This window comes from Cibotium barometz, chromosome 34 (assembly GCF_041138505.1).
Source record: "Cibotium barometz isolate CiBa-2024 chromosome 34, ASM4113850v1, whole genome shotgun sequence".
Taxonomy (NCBI): Eukaryota; Viridiplantae; Streptophyta; class Polypodiopsida; order Cyatheales; family Cibotiaceae; genus Cibotium; species Cibotium barometz.
The window spans coordinates 20,403,702-20,429,297 of record NC_141079.1 but is presented as its reverse complement, the minus strand read 5'-3'; the positions used below and the strand labels follow the sequence as shown (position 1 = coordinate 20,429,297).

The 25,596-nt window shown below is 44.2% G+C and overlaps 1 protein-coding gene across 2 annotated transcripts in view; it reads right to left on the bottom strand.

Annotated features, from left to right (window-relative positions):
* LOC147618770 (sorting nexin 1-like) overlaps window positions 1-22,937 on the bottom strand; it is a 39,184-nt gene extending 16,247 nt beyond the window's left edge. The window contains exons 1-6 of one of the 2 annotated variants that reach the window (XM_086773808.1): window positions 22,799-22,937; window positions 22,519-22,644; window positions 870-1,005; window positions 623-762; window positions 463-537; window positions 97-256 (exon numbers count right to left, since the gene is read on the bottom strand). In XM_086773808.1, coding sequence (XP_086629934.1) covers window positions 97-256; window positions 463-537; window positions 623-762; window positions 870-1,005; window positions 22,519-22,644; window positions 22,799-22,810 — 649 coding nt within the window. In that variant the 5' untranslated portion in view covers window positions 22,811-22,937. The remainder of the gene's footprint in view (window positions 1-96; window positions 257-462; window positions 538-622; window positions 763-869; window positions 1,006-22,518; window positions 22,645-22,798) is intronic. The other variant, XM_086773809.1, reaches the window with a different exon arrangement.
* Between the last annotated feature and the right edge of the window lie 2,659 nt (window positions 22,938-25,596).

Genomic DNA, 25,596 nt, shown 5'->3' with positions numbered 1-25,596 from the left:
TTCCTCCATTTGAAAAGAGAGAGAGAGAGAGAGAATATATATATATTTAAAAGCCAAAAATGTATAATAAGTGAGCAACAGTGTCCCATGACCAACCTTTGTGGCGCTTGGCTAATCGGAAAGATTGCTTTTGTGCTTCTGCTAGATGGTCCTCTAATTCAAAAATGTAGTGCTTTAACTTCTCGTAATCAGGATCTAACTCTTCAATAGGTTTATCTTTCCCGAGCACAATATCTGTAACCTTGGATTGAACATCCTGTAGACACGCATAGAGATTGATCACTTAAGTAAAAATCACAACAGAGAACACCATGATGTAGCAGCACAATAAGATTAAGATGCATACATCAGCAAACAAGTCAAAATTAACCATAAACATTGTTCACAAAAATGTGCACAAAATGTGTGTGTGCACGTGCAAATGTGCACAAAATGTGTGTGTGCATGCATGCACACACTCACTTTGAACATTTGCATAAAATCTCCGGGTCGCTTCTGAAACACACTCCCTTCTTGTGATCTGGCTCTTTCTGCAGCCTGCAATACAACATAATCATTGGGGTGAAAATGTGCAGGTTTTATTGAAAAGCCAACAAATGTAACCTATAGTTGAGAAGTTTACCCAAACTTCCTCATCTGCTTGTAGAAAGTTCCGCAAATCCTCACTAACACGTAGATGTGGATGACTTGCAATGCGATTCAAAAACACATCTAGCGCCCTCCGGCGCAATTCAATGAACTCAGCACTGAACCGGAATTTCTCTGCATTAAGAAAGGTTCAGAAAAGTCAATAAAAGTGAAGGTGGAGCATACCTATCATGTAGAAGATAGTGGAATAGAGGCAAAAGCTTATAATGAAGCAAACATACCAACAGTGCTTTTTTCTGGAAGTGGTGGTATGAAAATGCCTTTATATCTCTCTGCAAGACGTTCTTGAAGCCATACGAAATCATTATATCGCCGTATGACTATCTTTTCTGGCCCGTGATACTCGGGCATATTCGTCTGGCAGTTTAACAAAGCATATCATGAAATGTGAGACAAAGGCAGTGCAGACTCGTGCCCTAACTTAGGCTCCTAATTCACAACAGAAAACTACCACTAGTCAAAGTTTGCCAATTACAGTGCCAATAATTTGGGAGTCCAAGGTTTCAATTCAAGTAACTAAATGAATTGAAGATGTAGCATGATCGCTAATTGAACACGTCTCTCTGTGTGGAAACCCCTCCCAGCCCCACCCCCACCAACACTCGTGATAAGTCAGGCCTAAGGAAGCCACATTTAGATGCTGCTAGAAGGATACTCAAGTACATAAAGTCCACAATATTTTTATTTTATTTTATTTTTAAGAAAAAAAAGAAAAAAACAAATGCAGTTTGTCATGGCTCTCCTCAAACTTGGACCACCTACTACCATTCCTAGGCCATTTTGAGCCAAGCAATTAAGAACAATCATAATCTCCCTACTACAACCCATAGGTGCACATCAACCTGTGAGCGCAGTCTCGTCATGTCTAAGGACTGCAACATCCATCAATGTGTCCCACTCCAGACGTAGAGAGCCAAAGCTCAGGATGCTTTAGACAAAGATACTCCACACTCGTATCTTTTACTTTTGAAGACGTTATGGTTGATCGAGATCTACCCTTGCAGAGACATGGCCACTCACGCTCGTATCTTTCACTTGCCAGCATCTCCTATCACCAATTGGTCCACCCGTGCTTTCGTATCATGTATGTACATTGGACTGGTGTCCATGGCACTTGTATATGCCGGGGATTGATGCCACTCATGTGATACTGTGGACTTGGCTTTCCGTTGGGACTTGTGCCTCTGTGTACATGCCCGGAAATGCTTGGTCGATTGGTGTTCCACCTCCTGTACTTGCCTGGAGCATGTCTATTTTGCTATAGTCTCATGAAGGGGATTGTCTATACCAATGTTGCATTGCATAGCATCTTTATGTGCTTGCTTGCAATTGAAATTGCATGCTGTTTTTATGCTTGCTTGACCAATGTGTAGCTCCGGGTAAGGGGACACTCGCCGGCGAACCGTGCGTGTGAAACTGTCTCCTGACATGGTTATGTGGCATGTGACAGGTGGTAAGTATTGGTCATAAACCTAGCCTTAGGAGTTAGCACTAATTTATAAGTGAGTGTGTACACACTTCATTAAGTTTTGGGCAACCAAAACTCACTTATAAATTATGACCAACCCGGTTTTGTTCACACACACTGATGTCCCGAGGTGGACATAACCCAATGTCCACCGCCCAGACCTTATCCCCTTTGTACAAAGGGAGTAACCAGCCATGTGTCCACTCTAGCTTGCTCCACAAAGCACCTGCCTGCCACCTACACTGGACAACTCACCACCTCACTCCTCCTCCTCTCTCTAGAGATGGACGCCTCCTTCATGAGGGCTGTTGGGCTGCATTTTTCTGCACTTTCTCCTTCCCAACTCCATTTCCAAGCTTGCTAAGGTGTTTCTCAAGCTTCCAAGAGTGTTTCCGGATGCTAATCACTCTCCTACACACTCCCAATGACTGAAATTCAGCAAAACAGCTCTCTTTATTGCTGTAATTTTTGGTCTTTTTACTGAAAACCCTAATTTCAGCCCTCCTTTCTCAAGTTGAACCATAGGGAAAGCTTTCCCAAGGTTCCCTTCATCCTCTTGAAGAATTTTGTCGTGAAGAAATGCGACAAATCGAAGATCTCTTCACTCCAAAGACTTCCATCGCAAAGACTTCCGCTATCATCGACTCTACTTGCAATTGGTAAGCTTTAATGCTTAAATATGGAAGCAAGTAGCAGGAGGGAGGAACCGGATTACAAGATCACATACCTTGTGTAGTGTTCTCTTGTCCTACGTGCTCTCTTGCAGATTGTTGCTACCATGTGTTGGTGGAACAATAGAGAGCAGATGGTGTAGGCATATGCTCACTTATGGTAGTGCTATGTGTGAACAAAGCTTAACCAAGGGCACTTTTTCCCATGTGGTTTTTCCCCTTGGACATCAAGTGTGAAAGGACACTCTAACATATAATATTTTGTACTTCTATATTATATGGATGTGGCACACATGCAAGGGTTGACTTGCATTTTTGTGGATACCACACTTTTGGCTCTCTCTCTCTCTCTCTCTCTCTCTCTCATTTCTGTGTGTGAGCTTCTCTACCCTGCACATAACCCTAACGTGCAAGTTTGTGTGTGTGAGTGTGTGAGTCCAACACCCAACATTTGGTATCAGAGCTGGGAGCTAGGAGCTGGCCTTGGAAAATTGCTGCTAGAAAAATTTCTGCGAAATTCCGTCCACAGGCTGCCAAATTCCGTCGCCTGCGTTTTTCCGTCCGTCAGATTCCGTCGCCGCTGTGTTTCCGTCCGTCGGAGCTCAGCCGTCCGGCCGCCAGAGACGGGCGGCACTAGTGGGGAGCCCACCACCTCCGCCCATCTCACGGGCGGTTCTGCCAACTCCAGCCGGCGCCCGCTCCTGTCGCCGCCCAGGCCCCCCTCCGCTCCGTCACAGCACCCGCCGGCCAGCGTCGTCTCGACCTGCCGTTCTGTTCCGGCCGACCACTTCCGTCCACGCCTCCCGTTCCAGTCCCCGTCTGCTCCCGTCCGGCGTCTCCGTTCCGGTCGGCGCCTTCCGCTCCGTCATCACAGCAGCCGCCGGCCGACATCTCCGTTCAGGCCGTCTCCACCCGCCGGCTCGCTCGCTTACCGGCCCTGCTCCGTCTCGACCGGCACCAGTCGACTGCAGGCACCAACGCTGGTCCAAGGCCCACCGGCCATCTCTGCTCTGTCTCGACCTCCACCGTCGACTCCACGCACCCGCGCTGGTCCAAGCCCGCCGGCCACCCTACCCGACTCCAGGCGCCCTCTGTTCGCTCCTTGCGCTACCCACGACTGCCTCGTGGTCTTTGTTCGCCGCATCCGCCTACCTTATCGCAAGTCGACTCCAGCTGCTTCCGCCTGCTGCTCGCTAGGACCCGACAGCTGCACAACGTCCGCCTCGGCTGCCCACAGCCATCCGCCTTCTCCACCTGCAACGACTCCCTCCAACGACTGGCCACCTGCAACGACTTCCTCCATTGCCCAAGTTCTTTTTCAATTTGTCTGCTCCAAGCCTGCTGCCCTTGCCTGAAGGTATTTCTCTGTACACATTTTTTATCAAACCCAAATACAAAAATCTGCAGCCATTGCAGTGCAGGTCATATGCCGATTTTGCAGACAATGAATGCTGTGCAAGTCAAATTGAAAGGAAAATTGCAGGTGCAATTTGGGAAATTTACCAATTTCATGACAAATTGAAAATTGGGCATGTTGCTTTGCCTGCAATTTTGGGGGTTTTTGAAATTGAGGTCAAAATCAGCAAATTGAACCTCTCTCATTTGCAAAATTTTGGGGGTTTTCAAAATTGAGGTCAAAATCAGCAAATTGAACCTCTTACATTAGCAAAAATTTGGGGCTTTTCTGAAAATTGGCCAATTAGATGCACATTGAAGCGATTGGAGTGCATAAAAATTGGGGATTTTCTGATTGGAGCATGTAATTGGGCATTACAGCTGCGATTTGTCGCGTATGTATACACATTGGGTGTAATTGGACAATTTGGTGCAGGTTTACACTTGCTTTGGTTTGCAGGCATACATTTGCACAGGACATTTGGTTGCCTGGCAGTGCACATTGGTGCTTGGTTTGCTTGCAGTTATACTTTGTTGACATGGCACAGAATGCTACAGATGTATTTGGTGTGCTCACCCAGGAGGACAAGCTGGATGGATCTAACTACTCCCCCTAGAGTTTTATGATCCGTAATTTGCTGGTAGCCAAAGGGCTTTGGGGCATCGTGTGTGGTGATGACACACGCCCACATACCATTCAGCCAGCCACGCCTCAAAGGGGAGGTGCTCAAAGAGCTCCTGATGTAGATCCTGCTCCCACACAAGAGCAGAAGAGATGGGACTCTAGAGATGCACAGGCCATGTCATTGATAGCCCTTTCAGTGAAAAGGACTATTATTCCGCACATTCGTTCATGCAAGACATCGAAGCTTGCATGGGACACATTGGAAGCAATGTATCAGGTACGCAACGAGGCAAGAGTTGCCTACTTGAAGAGGCAATTGGATCTTCTTTCTATGGATGAGGGTGACTCTATGGCAGATCATCTCACCAAAGTGAAAGATTTACAGGAACAATTGCTCAACATTGATGAGGTTATCCCAGACAGACAGATGGTCACCAACACTCTTCATTCTTTACCGCCTTCCTACTTGGGCTTTCACACCTCTCTCAACCTCTCGATGAGAGGAGGTGGTGATCCCGTCACTTTTGAAGAGCTCGTGGGTTTACTCTTGCAGGAAGAGCAAACAAGAGCAAACATATCGAGCAACCGTGGTGGAGAAAAGGCATTTACAGCCAAGGATAAGGGTAAAGCAAAGAGCTTTAGGCATGGGGGACAACAGTCTAGCAAGGCTGGTCATGGACAGCCCTCTTCTAGTGGTGAAAAGTCTGACAAAGGGGATGCAAACAAGCCCAAAAAGAAGGGCAAATGTCACTACTGCCATAAGCCTGGACACTACATCAGTGAATGTAGGAAAAGGATTGCAAAAGAGAAAAAGAAAGAAGCAGGCAATGCAGTAGCAGACTCTTCGGATGACAAAGCACAGCAATCAGCTAATGTAATCCAGGAAGAGTACACTTTTTTGGTCACATGCACTAGTGACACACCAAGTGCTTCAGACACTGATATGTCTTGCATTGCATTTGACAGACAGAATGCATCATGGTATTTTGATAGTGGTGCTTCGAGCCATATCTTTTCATGCAAAGATGTATTTCAGCACTTGGTTTATGCTTCAAATGGCCGCACTGTATCATGTGCAGATCATACCACATATTCAGTAAAGGGAATTGGTAATGTCATACTTATTGCAGCCAATTGTGCCAATATATGTATGAAAAATGTATTGTATGTTCCAGGAATAAAGAAAAATCTGCTCTCCGTCTCAGCCATAAACGACCAAGGTTTCAAGGTTGAATTTGAAGACGGGAAGTGTTTGGTAAAAGACCCATCAAAGGGTTATGAAATAGTCACTTCTGGAACACGATACAAAGGCTTGTATAAGCTGGACAGCTATAACAAGCGCACTTATGATGCAAATACAGTGGCTGCCCACACTCCTGCTATGCATGATGCAGAGCTATGGCATGCTCGTTTTGGGCATATAAATTTTCAGAGTTTGATGCTTTTGAAGAAGCATCATATGGTTGATAATATGCCGCCTCTTGAGTCTCCGCCAAGACATGTATGTGAGGGGTGTATTTTGGGAAAGATGCAACGGAAACCATTCCCCAAAGATGGAGCTGTTAGAGCTGAAAGTAAATTACAGCTCATACATAGTGATGTATGTGGTCCAATGCGGACACCATCCATAGGGGGGCATCTTTACTTTGTCACATTCATTGATGACTACTCCAGGTTTGCTTGGGCTTACCCTTTGAAAGCAAAAGAAGATGTGTTTACATGCTTTCGACACTTTGTAGCAATGGCTGAAAATATGTGTGCATGTAAAGTCCAAACACTCCGCTCAGATAGAGGTGGAGAATACATGTCAAATGCATTCAAGGATTATATGCTTCAAAAGGGCATCAAACACCAATGTACTGTGCCTTATACACCGCAGCAGAATGGTGTAGCTGAGAGGAAAAATAGATCTCTCATGGAGATGGCAAGATGCATGGTGAAAGCACAAAAGTTGCCTCACATATTTTGGATCGAAGCTATAATGTGTGCAACTCATGTGTTGAACAGGTGTGAACAGGTGTCCAACAAAAGCTTTGAAAACCATAACACCATTTGAGGCTTGGTATAGCCGAAAGCCAACAGTGGATTATATGCGTACATTTGGGTGTTTGGCATATGCACATGTGCCAGAACAACTCCGAACAAAGCTTGATGACAAAGCAATTAAATGCATTTTTGTGGGCTACAGCAATGAAAGCAAAGGATACCGTCTTTATAATCCAACTACACGAAGGATTTTTGTGAGTAGAGATGTGGTATTTGCTGAAAATTCAGAACAGCCCATGGTCAGCTTGTATAAAAGCAATGATACAGGCTTACAGGACATGTTTTATGGACTTTTACCCATTGCAATAAGGGGGGATTCAGATCAGCCAGCCCCTACACAAGAAAATCCACATGTAGAACATGTGGAACAGCCAGCCATTCAGCCCCCTTCTGTGAAAGAAGTGGAAGATCTTGTCAAGGAAGAGCAAACAGCCATAGACACAGCCAAGTCAGTGCCAAGATGGTTGCTGAAAACTTTGCAAGAAAGCAAACTTGCAGCTCCACTCACAGGTAGAACAAGGGCTAGTTCCAGCCATGCTTTGAATGTACATCGTGGGGAGTCTGCATTCGCAATGGGTGCTCTCTTTGATTCGGAAGAGCCTTCTTCTTATGAAGAAGCACATGAGAATGAGCATTGGTTGCAAGCTATGCAAGTTGAAATTTCTTCGATCATGAAGAATAATACATGGGATCTTGTGGAATTGCCTAAAGGCAAGCATGTAATTGGCACAAAGTGGGTGTACAAAGTCAAAAGAAAGTCTGATGGTACTATTGACAGGTACAAAGCAAGACTTGTGGCTAAAGGCTGCTCCCAGAAAAAGGGAATAGATTATGAAGAGACTTTTGCTCCTACTTCGAAAATGACCACAATAAGATCTGTGATTGCATTGGCTGCTCATAAAGGATGGAAAGTGCATCAATTGGATATCAAAACTGCATTCTTAAATGGGGATTTACAGGAGGAAGTATATGTAAATCAGCCCATTGGTTTTGTAGTTCCTGGTGAGGAACATAAAGTATGCAGGTTGCACAAAGCATTGTATGGGTTAAAGCAAGCTCCAAGAGCTTGGTATGATAAGATACATGCTCATCTAACCAGCCAAGGTTATGAGAATAGTCCAGCTGAAAGCACATTGTATGTGAAGAAAACCGATGCCGATATTCTCATAGTCATCTTGTATGTAGATGACATGCTCATTACAGGTACAAGCAAAGCACAAATTTCAGATTTCAAAGCTGATTTGAAAGCTGAATTTGATATGTCAGATTTGGGGCCTTTACACTACTATCTCGGCATACAGTTTATGCATACAGATGATGGCATTGTTATGCAGCAAACTAAGTACATAAAAAGTTTGCTAAAAAGGTTTCACATGGATGAATGTAAGCCCATTTCTACTCCGATAGAACCAGGTATACGGCTTACTATGCATGATATTGGAGAGCCTTTTGAGGCCGGCCTTTATAGCCAGGCAGTGGGATGCCTCATTTACTTGTGTAACACGAGGCCAGACATATCTTTTGGAGTGTCTTTGTTGAGCAAATTCATGCACAGCCCAGGCACAAAGCATTGGCAAGCAGTCAAACGCATTTTTCGATATCTTAAGGGTACCTTGGATCTTGGTTTGTTCTATCCCGGGGGGGGCAGCTTGCAGCTTTATGCATACAGTGATTCAGATTGGGCTGGTGATTATGATACCAGGCAATCCACCAGTGGGAATTGTTTTTTTCTTGGCAGCTCATGCATATCTTGGTTGAGTAAAAAGCAACCCACTGTTGCTACATCTACTTGTGAGGCTGAGTACAGGGCAGTCTTTACAGCTACAGTAGATTGTGTATGGTTGAGGAGACTATTGGCTGATCTTCGTGAGTGTCAGCAGACACCCACCACCATTCTCACTGATAGCCAGAGTGCTATGGCCGTGGCACAAAATCCAGTATTTCATGCACGCACCAAGCACATAGAGATTCATTATCACTATGTCAGAGAGAGGCTACATGCAGGGGAGATCAGTTTATCTTATTGCCCTACACAGGATAATGTTGCAGATCTATTCACAAAGGCTTTACCTCGAGAAAAGTTTGAAGCTTTCCGCAAAGCTTTGGGCTTACTCTCATACAGAGAGTGATCTGCTACCTTGTACAGGTTCACACTTCCACTACAGGGGGGATTTGTAGGCATATGCTCACTTATGGTAGTGCTATGTGTGAACAGGGCTTAACCAAGGGCACTTTTTCCCATGTGGTTTTTCCCCTTGGACATCAAGTGTGAAAGGACACTCTAACATATAATATTTTGTACTTCTATATTATATGGATGTGGCACACATGCAAGGGTTGACTTGCATTTTTGTGGATACCACACTTTTGGCTCTCTCTCTCTCTCTCTCATTTCTGTGTGTGAGCTTCTCTACCCTGCACATAACCCTAATGTGCAGGTTTGTGTGTGTGAGTGTGTGAGTCCAACACCCAACGGATGGTAGGGAACATGGACACTTGAGGGGGTAGTGTGGATTGCAAGTCTACATCGACAACCACTTGTTTGCAATACTGTATTCATATGCATTGGTATGGAAATCTGGTCTGAAATGCCCATGACACTATGTACTTGATTCTCCCAAGATCAATGTACTTTATTTGAGGGAGGAGTCGGCCGTTCCGGCTCATTGTGTGTCTCTTGTCAATTCAGCAATTTACTTCTTGTATTTCAGCAAGTGTCCATCAAATCTTAGTATATTTAAGTGTCTTGACTAGCATTGTGTTCAACCAAGTTACATTGGTATCAGAGCATACGGTTCTCTTTCACTTCTATCGTAGAGACGATCACCGTGAACACTAGCTATCTCTACAATTAGAACATTATGGACAGCCATACAATGAATGTTGGAGATGCTAATACAAGAGGTAGGGACAATGAAATGCATGTCTCCAATGCTTTACAGGATGAGCAAACTCATGTGGTGCACAATAGTGGGACAATCGTCCCGTGGCAAAGAGAAGATGCATGAAGAAGAGTCCATAGTCTTGAGGGCTGAACTTACTGATATGCAAGCTCTTCTCCATGCACAACAAGAAGAATTGAATCTCTACCGCCGCGAGGATCCATTGGTACATGACCGTTTGAAGGCCAAGAAAGCTGAATCTTATATGGAGCATGCAATGGCAATGATTGCTCAAGAGTTGCACATGCAACCAAGGGATGCAGCACGTGCATACTTGTAAAAACCCCACGGATCCCCTCGTGATCGATCTTGGTTCGAACTCAAATCCTGCAACAAACGAACAAACAAACAAGCAAGGGGGTGCAGACCTGACTCACCTCCCAACCATGACAGCCGTGGGCAAGCCCACAGTCTTGGCTGTCCCCACCGAGCCACGAGCTGAGCTAACTAGGTTGAGGTACCGACCAATCTCCTCCTCGCGACGTCCCATACCGCCACGAAGCTGCCCTCGCGAGCCTCGAGATTGCTGCCGGCCTCGGCTACATAAAGCAGGTGCACGTCTGCACTAGATCCAGGCTCCAAGACCATAGAGCTCTCACAAACTCGCGAGACTCTCTATATCCAATAACTAACCTTGGCCACCCTTTTATAGACTCTTGGCCGGTCATCGGGCGTCCACACTTGGCCGCCTGCCCGTCTATACTTGGGTGCCCGCCCGTTAGTATTTCCCTAACTCAGCTCGTCAATCAGCCTGCCTAGTTCCAAGCTTCCCCAAGTCTCGAAACTAGCCTTGCATGCGTATAGCACACGGTTGATACCCACTGTGCACATGACATACTCCCCTTCCTCTAAGAGCTCACTCCTGAGCTCACTAAAAAGCCAGGGTAATCTCTCTGAAGAGAAGTCAATGTCTCCCATGTAGCGTCCTCCTCAACACGATCCTTCCACTTGATCTTGTATTCCGTGTGATAAGCGTATGACGCAATCTTCGTTCACGAAAGCCAAGAATCTTTTCAGGTTCGTGCGGAACAAATGTCATGTCTTGAACATCTACAATTGCTTGAGGAGTAACTAACTGATCTGCTCCACCCAGTACTTCCTTAAGTCTACTGACATGAAATACAGGATGAACTTTCACATGAGAAGGCAAATCCAATTCATATGCAACTGAACCAATCCGTCGTGTAACACGAAATGGTCCACAGTATCTAGAGGATAATTTCGGAGATCTACCTGTCCGTAAAGTCTCGGAATCTTTCGGAACTCGCAAATACACCATCGTTCCTTCAGAGAACTCTCTGGGTGAACGATGTCTATTAGAATAAAACCTGTCTCGGTCTTGAGCACTTCTAATAGATTCCTTTGCAACTTGTAACATTTCCTGCATATCTTGCAAAAAATTACGTGCTGCATCATGCTGAAGTCCTGAGAATCCTACTGTAACAGGTGATCTAGGTTGAAAACCATACATAAGCATGAAAGGACTAAACCCTGTACTCGTATGCTTAGTACTGTTATATGCAAATTTCACTCTTTCAGTCTGGCCATCAGATTGAGGATGATCTGAGGAACTCAAATTCAAAGTTGTTTCCAACTTCTCGAAAACAAGTTTCCAAAAGTCACTCGTAAACTTAGAGTCCCTATCACTGACTATGTCCTGCGGTAACCCGTACAGTCTAAACAATTGCTCGATAAACTGCCGAGCTAATTGCGTAGCTGTAAGTCTTCCGGGTCGGTAGAAATCTAGCCATTTTTGTCAAGCGATCTACCACAACCCAAATAGAATCGTGGCCTTGATGTGTTCTTGGCAATCCGGTAATAAAATCCATGGAAATACTTTCCCATTTATTACCTGGGATTTGCAAAGGATGCAACAACCCAGCCTGTCTAAAGCGTTCAGCTTTATTTGCCTAACAAATCTGACACTTGAGAACATAATCTTCTACATACCCTTTCATCTTCGGTCAATAAAAAGTGTGTTTCACTAATGATAGTGTCCTGTGTACCCCAGGGTGTCCAGCAGAAGGGGCGTCGTGACACTCCCTCAGAATCTTGGACCTAATGTCCGGGATCTGTGGTACACAAATTTTGTCATTACGGAATAGTAAACCATTCCGAATCATCCACTTGACCTCCTGCAGCCTGAATAGTAGACTGCTCAGTCACCGAGTCTTGGTCAATCAATGAGCTCCCGTCCTGGATCTTCTGCCAAAATGGACCAAAATAACTATCAGTCCTGCAAAGCCCTCTCAATGACTGAAATAAGTCCGTAGAAATCTCGGTGAACGACAAAGTATTCACCTCTCTAATCCGACTAAGCGCATCTGCAATATTATTCATGGACCCTTTCCGATAACGAATCTCAAAATCAAAATCTTGCATTAACTCTGCCCAACGAGCTTTCCTACCTCTCAAATCATCCGCATCACACACATACTTGATTGACTGATGATCAGTCAATACCACAAACTTGGAGCCATATAAATAATGTCTCCAAACCTTGAGAGCATGAATCACAGCATAAAGCTCCTTCTCAAGGGTTGGCCAACGAGATTGAGTGTTGTCTAGCTTTTTACTTTCAAAAGCAACCGGTCTACCATCTTGAAATAAAGCAGCCTCGATAGCATAATCACTGGCATCAGTTTCAAGAACATAAGGCCGACTAGGATCAGGCAATGCTAAGATAGGTGCTTCCTTGACTTTATCTTTCAAAAGTCTGAAGGCCATATCCAAATCGTTATTCCAAGTGATAGGCTGATTGGACTTACGTCCACGACCTTTCAATAAGTCGGTCATCGGTAGTGTGAGCTGAGAGTACTCCCGTACAGATTTCCGAAGAAACACTACAAAACCGAGAAAAGAACGAAGTTGTTTCACTGTTCGCGGTATAGGCCAGTCCAAAACCTTCTGAACTCGGTCATAGTCAATGCTCAATCCATCTCTGGTGATCTTGTGTCCCAAGTAAATGATGTCGGTCATAAAGAACTCACATTTACTGAATTTAGCATATAGTCGATTCTGTCTTAAAATAGATAAGACAATCATGAGGTGTCTGACATGATCCTCAAGAGTACGGCTATAAATCAAAATATCATCCAAGAACACCACCACAAATTTTTCCAAATGTTCACGAAAAAGATCGTTCATCATTTGCTGGAAAGTGGCTGGAGCATTGGTTAACCCAAAAGGTAATACGAGAAACTCGTAATGGCCATACCTAGTCCGAAAGGCGGTTCTTTCGACATGCCTTTCATGAATACGTATCTGGTGATAGCCAGTACGTAAATCTATCTTCGTGAAATATTTCGCTCTTGCTAACCGGTCAATCAGGTCATCGGATCTAGGGAGAGGATAACGGATCTTAATTGTCAGCTTGTTCAATCTTTTGTAATCTATACACATTCTCCAAGTATTGTCCTTCTTTCTCCTAAGCAACACAGGTGCACCCCAAGGTGATTTACTTGGACGGATCTGGCCCATCCTCAAATAATCTGCGAGTTGTTTAGTCACTCATCTTCCTCAGCTTGGCTCATCCTATAAGGTGGAATACTCACAGGATGAGCACCAGGGATCAAGTCAATACGATGATCTACTGCCCGTTCAGGTGGTAAACCCGATAGCAATTCCTTAGGAAATACATCTTGAAACAAATTAAGTATCTTCTGTAATTCTTTGCTTTCAAACACACTTAATTCATTCACATCCATGGAAGGGATGAGAAAAGAAGAAAGTGGAATCAATACACAATGGAAAGCGGTGTACAAAGAAGAATCCATTATATTTCCAAAATCAATTGTATTTACAAGAGGTCCCTGAGAGGGATGAATACAATCACCTAAAATACTATACTTGGTGTCCCTATGCTGAAAAGAAAAAATATGACTAGACCAATCTATCTGGACATCAAGAGTCTTAAACCACTCAATCCCTAATAACAAGTCTACATTTTCCAGATGCATAACGTAGCATTCCAGAGTGTCTTTGTAGTCCTGAATCTGGATTGGAAGCATCTCCACCTTGCGATCCCAAACTTGTCTGCCCGCAGGTAGACGTACCTCATAGGTATGGTCGCTGAGTGTCGTATCAAGACTCAATTTCTGCACAAGTTTGTAGTTAACAAAGTTATGCGAACTGCCAGGGTCTAACAGAAGGTGAATTTTATGGCCATTCACTTCTCCATAAACTCGGAGAAGATCATGCAAGCCAAATACCTTAGAATTGAACAGACAATCAAACAAGTACTAGGGCGAGAAAGTACAGTAATTGACTTACCTGTCAAAGACAACTGGTTAGCTGCCTTTGGCTTGGGTCCTGCGTTTGACTTGGTACCCTTTTGCTTTGGGCACTCATTACGCATGTGTCCTTTTTCTTCGCAGATAAAACAACGTCCTTCCTTCTTGAGCTTCAAAGCCCGAAGGAGTCGTTTCTTCTTCGCTGGTGTCGAACTTGAACTCTTCGAAGGTTGGTCCGAAGACTTGCCTTCAGTCGTGTTAGCCATAGGTGCGGAGAACTTTCTTTTATGCTTGTTCCCCTGCTCGGTAACGGGTTTTGACTTGGAAGAGACCATCGTATCATCATAGATACAAGCTGAATGAATGGCCTCGTCCAATGTTTTACATTTGTTATTTTTAACCTGTAATCGGTACGAGTCTGGTAAACCAGCTACGAAAAACCCCAAAAGAGTAGTGGGATCCATCTTTGTAGCTTTCATCTGCAAGTCACGAAACTTCTAGAGGTAGACCTCATAAGTGAGGTGCTGCGAGGTCATGGTCAAAGCTGAAAACCGGGCAACAACATCGTAGTCATCCTCTTTCTTGAGGAATTCTTTCTTGAAAATATCTTCAAATTGTGCCCAAGTCGTTGGCTTAGGATTCAGTTCCTTCCACCAAAGCAAAGCTTTGCCGGACAGGAAACCTGCTGCTAACTGTATCTTCTTTCCATCATCATATGGATGAAACTGAAAGTGAACTTGCCACTTATGTAGCCACGTGTCCACGATCTCCTTGGTTCTCTGCTTTTGCTCGCCCCCGAACGGTTCCGGAGTAATGTTGGGGCCTAAAGCTGAAGCCAAGGTATCCATACCCGAGAAAGTAGAGAGGGTAGTGGTCAATAGAGCGATGGAGTTCTGCAAAGCCTGCATCTGGGCTGCGATTTGTGCCTGACGTTCCGTCGAAGAAGCTTCGAGAGCTACTTTGAACTCTTGGAAATCTGATTTTGACACAAACTCGTCAAAAAGATCGGCATCGGTTCCTTCCGTAGCCGGCAAGCCTTCGCGTTCCACAAGGGGCTCCAACTCTGATTCTTGGGTCGACATCGTGAAGAGGGTACGTGGAGAGAAAATTCGATATTTGCACAATGAAAGTGCGAGCGAACTCGAGAGCTTGAGAGCTTGAAAACTTGAGAACTTGAGAACTCGAGAGATGTGTGGCAAGAAGCCCACTTGAGGGGGTTTATAAAGGTTTCCCAAAAGCCAAAAAAAAAAAAAAAAAACTCGAAAAGCTAGGCTTAGCTTTTGTGTTTATATATATATATATATATATATATATATATATATATATATATATATATATATATATATATACATATATATGGATATATATAGTCTTTTGTCTAAAAATAAATAAACATCTTGAAACCTTTGAAACCCTTGAAACCTTGGAGGAATTTTTTAAAACTTTGAAAGTTTTAAATTCTAAAAAAAAAACAAAAGCTAAAAAAAACGTGCTTGCCTTGTGTTTTTTTTTCCTCCAGGATTAATATGCCGGCGTGCTGCTTGCAGGCGTCACCTTCGCCGTCAGCTTGCTGCCGTCGTCGCCTGTGGTTGCGTGTGCGCCAGGCATTACTACGCTGGGCCGCCTACATGGCGTGGCTGGGGCGCCTGCCTAGGCGCTGGCCTGCCTGGCGTGAGCACTGGCCGGCCTGGCCTGGGCCGCCTGCGCTAGGCTGCGTAGGCCTGGCTGAGGCGCCTGCATAGGCCTGGCTGGCTGCGCTAGTCTGGCCGCCTGGCTTGGCAGGCCTGGCCACACAAGCCTAGGCGCCAGCCAGCCGACTGGTCCTGGCCGCCCAAACCGTTGCGCCCTCTACACCCCGCAGCATCGAACGGCCAACGCACATAATCAGCCGGACAGCATACGCTTCGCACGCTCTCTCTCTCACTCTCTCTCTCTCGTTCGTTCAACGAAAAGCAACGGAAACAACGTGCTTTTTTTTTTCTGTTTTCTCTCATGCGACTGCACAACACGACTCCCCTTCTTTGCAAAGCAATCAACCCTTACTAATCCTACCATCTCCCATCAACATGGGTTTCTTTGATGAAGAAAAACCACATACAAAATCTGAAAACTGCAGTATGCACAGAAAAAACAGCAAGTTTTTTTTTTTATTTTTAAAACACATACCGTTCTTCGACCTCTTCTTCTCTACCTACCGACTTGCTCGTTCACGAGGTATGCTCTGATACCACTGTCAAAACCCCACGGATCCCCTCGTGAGATCGATCTTGGTTCGAACTTAAATCCTGCAACAAACGAACAAACAAACAAGCAAGGGGGTGCAGGCCTGACTCACCTCCCAACCATGACAGCCGTGGGCAAGCCCACAGTCTTGGCTGTCCCCACCGAGCCACGAGCTGAGCTAACTAGGTTGAGGTACCGACCAATCTCCTCCTCGCGACGTCCCATACCGCCACGAAGCTGCCCTCGCGAGCCTCGAGATTGCTACCGGCCTCGGCTGCATAAAGCAGGTGCACGTCTGCACTAGATCCAGGCTCCAAGACCATAGAGCTCTCACAAACTCGCGAGACTCTCTATATCCAATAACTAACCTTGGCCACCCTTTTATAGGCTCTTGGCCGGTCATCGGGCGTCCACACTTGGCCGCCCGCCCGTCTATACTTGGGTGCCCACCTGTTAGTATTTCCCTAACTCAGCTCATCAATCAGCCTGCCTAGTTCCAAGCTTCCCCAAGCCTCGAAACTAGCCTTGCATGCGTATAGCACACGGTAGATACCCACTGTGCACATGACAATACTTGGCTCGTACCGAGGATGCCTATGCAGAAAAGGCAACCATCCCACATGTCTTGGAATCCCCACAAGTGCCCGAACAAGAACTTATGTCTAAGAGGATGAATCTCCATGCTATGGGAGAGGAACAATCAGTGACTTCACGCCATGCAGTAATACCTTATGTAGCCTGTGAAGGATACAATGTTTATGGCAGTGGTCAAAATGTATGTCAAATGCCATTGCCGGCTGAAAATGTGCATGCACAACACATGCAACATGGATTGCAATTTTCTGTTGGTGCAAGTATTCCGCGTATCTCTCATGCCACTCATGCCTTCGAGTGTACTCGTGAGGGAGAAGCTATGGCTGAAAATGTATCAATGCATGTTGAGGGGCCAGCCATGCCTCATGCTTACAGGGCACATGTATCTATGCCTTATGCATCACCTTTTGGTCCTAAAATGATGCCAGTCACACAGGGGCTGTCCAATGGACAAACACGGGGGAAAACATGTTGAGATGCAGACACATGCATCAAAGTCTCGTGACTTCAAAGCCGGAGACAAATCTGTGAAGTTTGACATATATCATGGGAAATATGATGCATCAAAGGCACTTGCTTTTATTGCCCAGTTTGATATTGCTTTCAGTGATGAGGATTTCACTCAGAAATCCATGATCCGACATGTAAGCATGTTCATGAAAGGCACTGCTGCCCATTGGTGGCCCACGGAGAAGCTCTCACCGAATCCTGTTAGATCATGGAAAGTATTCAAGGAGAGGGTCTATGCTCAATTCTAGCCTCCCAATGCATTGAATGAGATAACAATGAAGTGGGATTGGGTGAAGTAAAATGAGGGGGAATCGGTAAATGCATATGTACAAAAGTTTTGGGAAGTGCTTTTGGAGGTGTCTCCATTTATGCATGTCACCGAGGCGGAAAGGAAGAGAAGGTTTCAATCGGGATTGCAACCTGTGTACAAAGCGAGACTACAAATGTATCCTAGTCATACCTTACACCAACTAATCGCAGCCGCCACCGCCACCAAGCAATTGGAACTCAAATTGAGTCGATCCAATAAGGCTAAACCCTCATTTCAAGGCAAAGAGAGGGCTGTCCAAAACCTGCAAAATGATAGACAGCCACCTAAAAAGGACCAAAACCAAGATAAAAATGGTTCAAAGGCTGAAAATAACACTACCAAGGAGCGTCCCTTCAAACTAAGAGACTATGGTCTCACTCCGGAGCAGAAAAAGCAATATATGAGCGAGGGGAAATGCTTTACTTGTGGTAGCACCGAGCATATTGCAAAGGCATGCCCAAACAAGAAGAAGCGTGATAATGCAAATGCATCAAAGCCTAATGTGCATATGGTTCCGGATGTGCAGGGCAACACTTCACATGATAGCAAAGACAGGGTTGTATGTAAAGCTTGGGGACAGCTCAAGGATCAACCCGCTTTGTTTATGTTTGAGGATTGTGCATCTGAAAATTTCATATCCACACAGATGGCAGCCGCTTTGGGTATTAAAGTGGAGGACATGGATCCTCAAATTGAAGCAGGGGCTGCCTTTGTTGGTAGAGAAGTGCAGGTCATGCCTATTTTTGGCAAGTTGCGCATACACATTCAAGGCTATGTGGATCATGAGGATTTTCTTGTGGCGCCTTTGAATGGCTATGATGTATTGCTTGGAAAGCCTTGGCATACACATATTAATCCGTGCAAGGCTTACAAGACCAACAGGATCACCTTCATGCATACAGGCCGAAAGCATGTAACTGATGCTGGTGAAGAGAGTGATACCATTCCCCTTGTATCTCATGTACAAATTAAGAAAGTAATGAAAAAGTGTTTTTGCGTACTTGATATTTGTACGAGATCATGTTGAGGAAAATAATGTACATGTAAACACTCTTAGTAATGATAGGCTGAAATTTTTGCAAGAGCACAATGATTGTTTTTCTGATGAGTTGCCACCCGTATGACCAGAAGATCATCGCATTGATCTCGTGCCAGGTAGCTCACCACCTAATAGGCTAGTCTATCGTGTAAGTGCATCCCAAAAAGAGAAGATCATGAAGCAGGTGAATGAGCTTCTTGAGAAGGGTTTGGTTTAGCCAAACTCTTCCCCATATTGTTCACTCGTCCTCTTGGTTCAAAAGAAGAATGGATCCTTTCGTATGTGTGGATTATAGGGCTTTGAATAAGCTTACCATCAAGAATCGGTTTCCGATTCCACGCATAGATGACATCCTTGACAAGTTGGATGAATCAGCATGCTTTAGCCGAATTGATCTCAAGAGTGGATATCATCAAGTGAGTGTAGTGCCTGAGGATGTACACAAAACTACCTTCAGGACAGTATTTGGGCTTTATGAGTATCTTGTTATGCCTTTTGGTCTTACAAATGCTCCGGCAACATTCAATAGAATGATGGATCGTATATTCCATGGCTACAGAAAATTTACAGGTGTCTTCTTTGATGCCATCCTAGTATTCTCGAAGACCGAAGAAGAGCATAGAGCTCATTTGGCCATTGTTTTTCAAGAACTCCGTAAGCATAAACTCTTCATAAATGCAAAGAAGAGTGAGTTCTTCTTGTCAGAGATACATTATCTTGGACATATTGTGTCCAAAGATGGAGTGCGGATGGATCCTGCAAAAATTGATGCAATTCGGAATTGGCCCGAATTGAGTTCGGTGCATGAGATCCGTAGTTTTCTTGGATTATGCTCTTACTACCGTAGGTTTATTCGGCACTTTGCATGGATTGCTTCTCCTTTGCATGATTTGACAGAGAAGAAGACCGTGTTCAAATGGACTACTGTAGAGAGGGATGCATTCCTCAAATTGAAAGATGCAGCTACTCATGGTCCAGTGTTGATCATTCCGGATTTGCAAAAGCCTTTTAGTGTGGAATGTGATGCATCTGGAAATTGCATACGAGCTGTCCTTAATCAAGAGGGACATGCCGTGGCTTATGAGAGCCATAGATTGCATGATGAAGAGCTATCTCTTGGCATTTATGAGAAAGAGCTCTTGGCTGTAATTCATGCACTTACTATATGGAAAACATTACCTTCTTGGGGTTGATTTCACTGTGAAGACAGATCACCAGAGTTTGAGGTATTTTCTTACCCAAACTAAGTTGTCAGAGAAGCATATGAGGATGGCCAATTTCCTCTCTATGTTTCATTTTCAGATCTTGCACACCCCGGGAAAGAAGAATATAGTGGCCGATGCATTATCACGAAAGCCGTATGTAGCAGCTATCTCGGTTGCCTCTCATGGGGACTTGTCTACCATGCATTATTTGTATCATACGGATGCTGATTTTGCCACTATTTGGACTGATTTAATGGCTGGTCATGCACATGCCTCATATGTGATCAAAGAGGGTTATCTCATGAAAGATAATTGCCTATGCGTGGTGTCTAACATGAGGTAAAAGGTTTTGGATGAGTGCCATGCTCCTCCATATGCTGGTCATAGAGGCATAATGCCTACTACGCACATGATTGAGTGGTACTTCTTTTGGCCAGGTATGCAGAGGGACATAGAGGCACATGTACGTGCATGTATCACCTGTCAAAAGGTGAAATTTGATAGGCAAAAGGCACCAGGTTTGCTTCAGCCATTGCCTATTCCCACACAGCCATGGAAAAATATTACAATGGATTTCATTATGGACTTGCCCCGCACCCGACAGGATAATGATGCAATTTGGAAAATTGTGGACAGGTTTAGCAAGCAAGCTCATTTCTTGCCGGTCAAAAAGACCATCAAAGCTGAGCATATGGTTAAAATATATCTTGCACAAGTGTTCAAACATCATGGAATGCCGAAGTCCATTGTGGGGGATAGAGATCCCAGGACTACAAGTCTCTTTTGGCGGGCCTTATTTGATAATATGGACACCAAATTGGACTTCTCATCAGCTTATCACCCTCAAACAAATGGGCAAAGTGAGGCTGCAAATTCAGCCGTGTTGGATCTCTTGAAATGTTATGTGGCAGATCAGAAGTCTTCTTGGGAGAAGTACTTACCGCTTGTGGAATTTGCATACAACAACACGGTGCATGCATCTACGGGAAAGAACCCGTTTGAGATTGTTTATGGTAAGGTGGTTTTGCCACCCATCCTTCGCACAAAGGATGAGATATTTGCAACTGATGAGTATGTAAGAGACTTGGATATTGCTTTTGCTCAGGTGCAGACAGCCATTGCAAGGTCACAAGACAAGCATAAAAAGGCTGCCGACAAGCATAGAAGGCAATTGGATGTTAAAGAGAATGATTGGGTATTGCTGAAATTTGAGAAAGCAAGACGTGCAAAGAGGCCTAGCAAAGAGGGTGCATATCCTAAGCTTGCAACCAAGTACTATGGGCCTTTTCGAGTGATCGAGAAGATCAATGAAGTGGCTTTCAGATTGGCATTACCTAGTCATTGGCACATACACAATGCTTTTCATATGAGTCTCCTTCGCAAGTACGTAGGGCCACGGCTGTCAAGGTTGGGTGGTGAGTCAAGCCTGCACCCCCTTCACATTATTTGGCTTTGTTTTGCAAGTTTCGAGTCTTGTATCAGGAGCATTCTACGAGGAGATCCATGGGGATTTGACAAGTGGGGTGGGGTGGGGGTGGCATGCAGAGGCATCCAGCATTAGCCCACCTTACCCCCTTGTCTTGACTTCAGGAGAAGAATGAGGATTGGCTTATGGTCACAAAACTAGGTTCAGTTTTGAACTTGGACTTTGGTTTTATTGAATTCTAAAGCCATGGAATTGTTTACATAGCATCTATCAAGACGAGCTTTCCTAATGTGCTCATCATCTGCTCTTCCATTTGACCAATTAAATTCGGCACCCTCCTATAATCGCCCCCTACTAGTGAGGCAATGAAGCTAATTTGTTTTCTACAACTTTCAAGCTAGCCCTATTCTCCTCTTTTCCAAATTTCCTCCTAATGGTGATGATGTTGCCTTGCATCTACTCCTCTCCAAGGTTATCACGATATGGGAGTGATTTCCCTCACATTGCACCTCACATGACTTTTTCCCAACTCCCAAAGTTCTAATGCTACTCTCTCTCACTGTGCCCTCCAATACTCAAGGTGTGCTCTCAAACTCACAAGCTCCACCCCCTTTCTATATCTTTGCTTCTGCATTCCAATATTGTTGTATGCTAAGATCTATAAGATATATAAGCCAATGTCACATTATCGGGCATATCCTAGTGTTGTCATGAGCTTCTATGACCATTAATGCTTTTTGCAGAGGATTCTTCACCACTAGTTGACATCAAGAAGTACAAGAAGTTGGTGGGCAGATTAGCGTCATTTAACAAACCAAGATGAAATGGCTTTGCATCATGCAATCCAATTCTCCGACACCTATGTGAGAGTTCTATCATGTCCAAGATTTACTATGAGAAGGCTAGGGTTAGCAAGGCTTCCCTGGCTCGAGCAACAGTGTTCTCATGCTCATGCAAGGCTGTGCTTCCTTCACACTATCGGGTCTCTGCTGCCCTTATGTGCATCCATATCAATTTAAAACAGCAGCCGCACAGAGCCTTGCTTGGTGATGAAACCCTAATGTTTCCTTTCGATGATGAAGCCCTAAATACATACCTTTGGTGATGAAACCCTAATGTTTGGCCTCTGTTCAGAAAAAAACAACGCTGGGGGGTGGCGCTGGGGGCGCGGGCTGAAAGGCTACCTTGGTGCTGAGACGGTAGGAGATGTAGGCCTGCACGCCTTTGCCGAGCTTCACAGGGTCTGAGACAGAGACGATCAGAGAAGGGGGCTCTGCGCTACGGGTTGGCCCTGCAAGAGAGCTCCTTTGCTGCAGGAAAGACCTCCCCAACAAACAATTAATGATTCAATTAGAAGCACACATACGACTAATCCAAACCACTAGATGCGAAATTGGTCTAGATAGATGATCAGATTTACACTAATCACAACAGTAATTACAAGGTTAAAGCTTGAGATCTCACCCTTGTTATCATCTTGCCCCCGCGACGATCACAGTGGGAGAAAACAGTTCTGCCGAGCACACTCAGCTCTTCTCATAGCTTTTCCATTCATGTAACTCGCGTTAGTACGTAGAAACGTGCTCACACTCACGCAATTCAAATTTTGGGGTGTATTAAATCAACAAAATATCTAATCATATATATATATATACTAGTATTGGACCCACGCGTTGCTGCAGTAAGTAGAGTTACATAAAAAATAGGCTCAGTTTCTCCAAGATTTAGGTCATGTTTTAAGTAAACACAATACATTATTTCAAGTGACATCATATATACATTATTTCAAGTGACTTCATATATACATATCTCAAAATAACATCTATGTCTCGTAGATTTATAGCGAAAACAAAAATATCATAGTAGTGTAGCATATGAAGATGCAAAAAAGGACCAATATTACATATTCTCAAAATTTATATTTACATTTACAAAATTTATATTTATGTATATTTACATTTACATAAACAAATCATTCTACACTCTCCCTTCATCTTCTATTAAAAAACCCAAATTATTCTACACACACTCTCTCTCTCTCTCTCTCTCTCTCTCTCTCTCTCTATATATATATATATATATATAACAAAACAAATCATTTTTTATTTAAAAAATCCAAAATCATTTTACAAAATACACTTTTAGAACTTTTAGGAAACTAATTTAAAAAGATGGATGAAAATAAGTCTGAGGAATATGTAAAATATCATGTGTGTATATATATATTCTATATAAATAAATCTTTTATTTAAAACAAAACAATCCAAATCTTTTTTATTTAAATCTTATCGAAGGGGCTGGCCTCATGATCAACAGGGTCCTTGCGCACTCAGGGTGCGCAAAAAGCTGAGAACTGGGGGTCCTTTTGTCAACATGGCTTCAGAGGGTCCTTGTCAACTGGGGGCGGTGTCTTGCTTGCCCTTATCGAAGGGGCTGGCCTCATGATCAACAGGGTCCTTGCCAACATGGCTTCAGAGGTGAAACCTCTTGATACCTCCCTTGATACCTGTGGAGGTCAAACCGGCAGCACGAAGGTGATAAGTTGATACCTGTGGAGGTAGAGCTCGAGGCGCGATCCTGATGTGATGAGAGGACTGGAACAGCAAGCGACCTGGAGGTGATGAAACGACTGGAACAGTAGCAGGATGACTGGAACAGCAAGCAACTGATTGGACCCGGGAAGAGCGTCACGTCGTGGGAGGAGTGGGTATTTTCAAATGCAAGCGTGAACTTCACGCTTGCGGGAGGAGTGGGTATTTTGAAATAGCCCCACCTTCTTTGCCCACGAGGTGGGGTTGTCGTTAATCTTGTATAGAAGATATATATATATATATATATATATACCTCCAAGGATTAACATATTAGGGCTTGGACAACCTAGGGTTTGAACAGGCTAGGATTTTGTATAGATTTGCATGTCCTCGCCATTCCTTATCTGACCCAAGGCCACATAAATCCGCTGCTCCTTTTTTTTTGGGTATGAGTACATCAAAATTTCAAATTGAGAAGAGCAATTAATTAATGCAAAGAAATACTTTTATACTTGTATTCAAAAATATATATATTTTGTGGCTAATTTAATTGATGCGATTTTTGAAGAGAGCCAAAAAGGAAGAAAAGACTCTCTCTGTGTGTCCCAACAATCGAGTGTAGCATGCACTCGTGGGCGTGGTGGGTATCCATCGCGGGGAGGTGAAATGCAGTTGGACGGACACCGTCGAGAAGCTTTGGTGTACAATACCCATGATTGCCACCGTCGGACCCCTTGACACCAGGACGGACACCGCCGAGGTGGTGGGTATCCATCGCAGGGGCAATCAGCTCTGAAGCCGGCCTTGGTGCGCAACACTTCATTTATCAGTGGAACCATTGCCGTCGGACGGACACCGCCGAGGAGCTTTGGTGCGCAACACTTCATTTATCAGTGGAACCGTTTCCGTCGGACGAAGCAAAATAAAAGACCTTGAGCAATGAAGCACTTGGAGGAAGCAAAGGCGGTCGAGGAGCTCGAGGAGGCGAAGGCACGACCACGTGGAGCTCAAAGCTGGCAGACTGAGGTGCCTGGCATACATAGAATAACCAAAATTTTTAAAAATCTGAAGGCTAGCCAAAATGTAACCACTTTTTCTCAATCATTTTTTTATTAAAAAACCCAAACTATTCTACACACTTTCTCTCTCTCTCTCTCTCTCTCTCTCTCTCTCTCTCTCTCTCTCTCTCTCTCTCTCTCTCTATATATATATATATATATATATATATATATAACAAAAAAAAATATTTAAAAAATCCAAAATCATTTCACAAAATACACTTTTAGAACTTTTAGGAAACTAATTTAAAAAGATGGATGAAAATAAGTCTGAGGAATATGTAAAATATCATGTGTGTATATATATATTCTATATAAATAAATCTTTTATTTAAAACAAAACAATCCAAATCTTTTTTATTTAAATCTTATTGAAGGGGCTGGCCTCATGATGATCAACGGGGTCCTTGCACAATCAGGGTGAGCAAAAAGCTGAGAACTGGGGGTCCTTGTCAACATGGCTTCAGAGGATCCTTGTCAACTGGGGGCGGTGTCTTGCTTGCCCTTATCAAAGGGGCTGGCCTCATGATCAACAGGGTCCTTGGCCAACATGGCTTGAGAGGTGAAACCTCTTGATACCTCCCTTGATACCTGTGGAGGTCAAATCGGCAGCACAAAGGTGATAAGTCGATACCTGTGGAGGTAGAGCTCGAGGCGCGACCCTGACGTGATG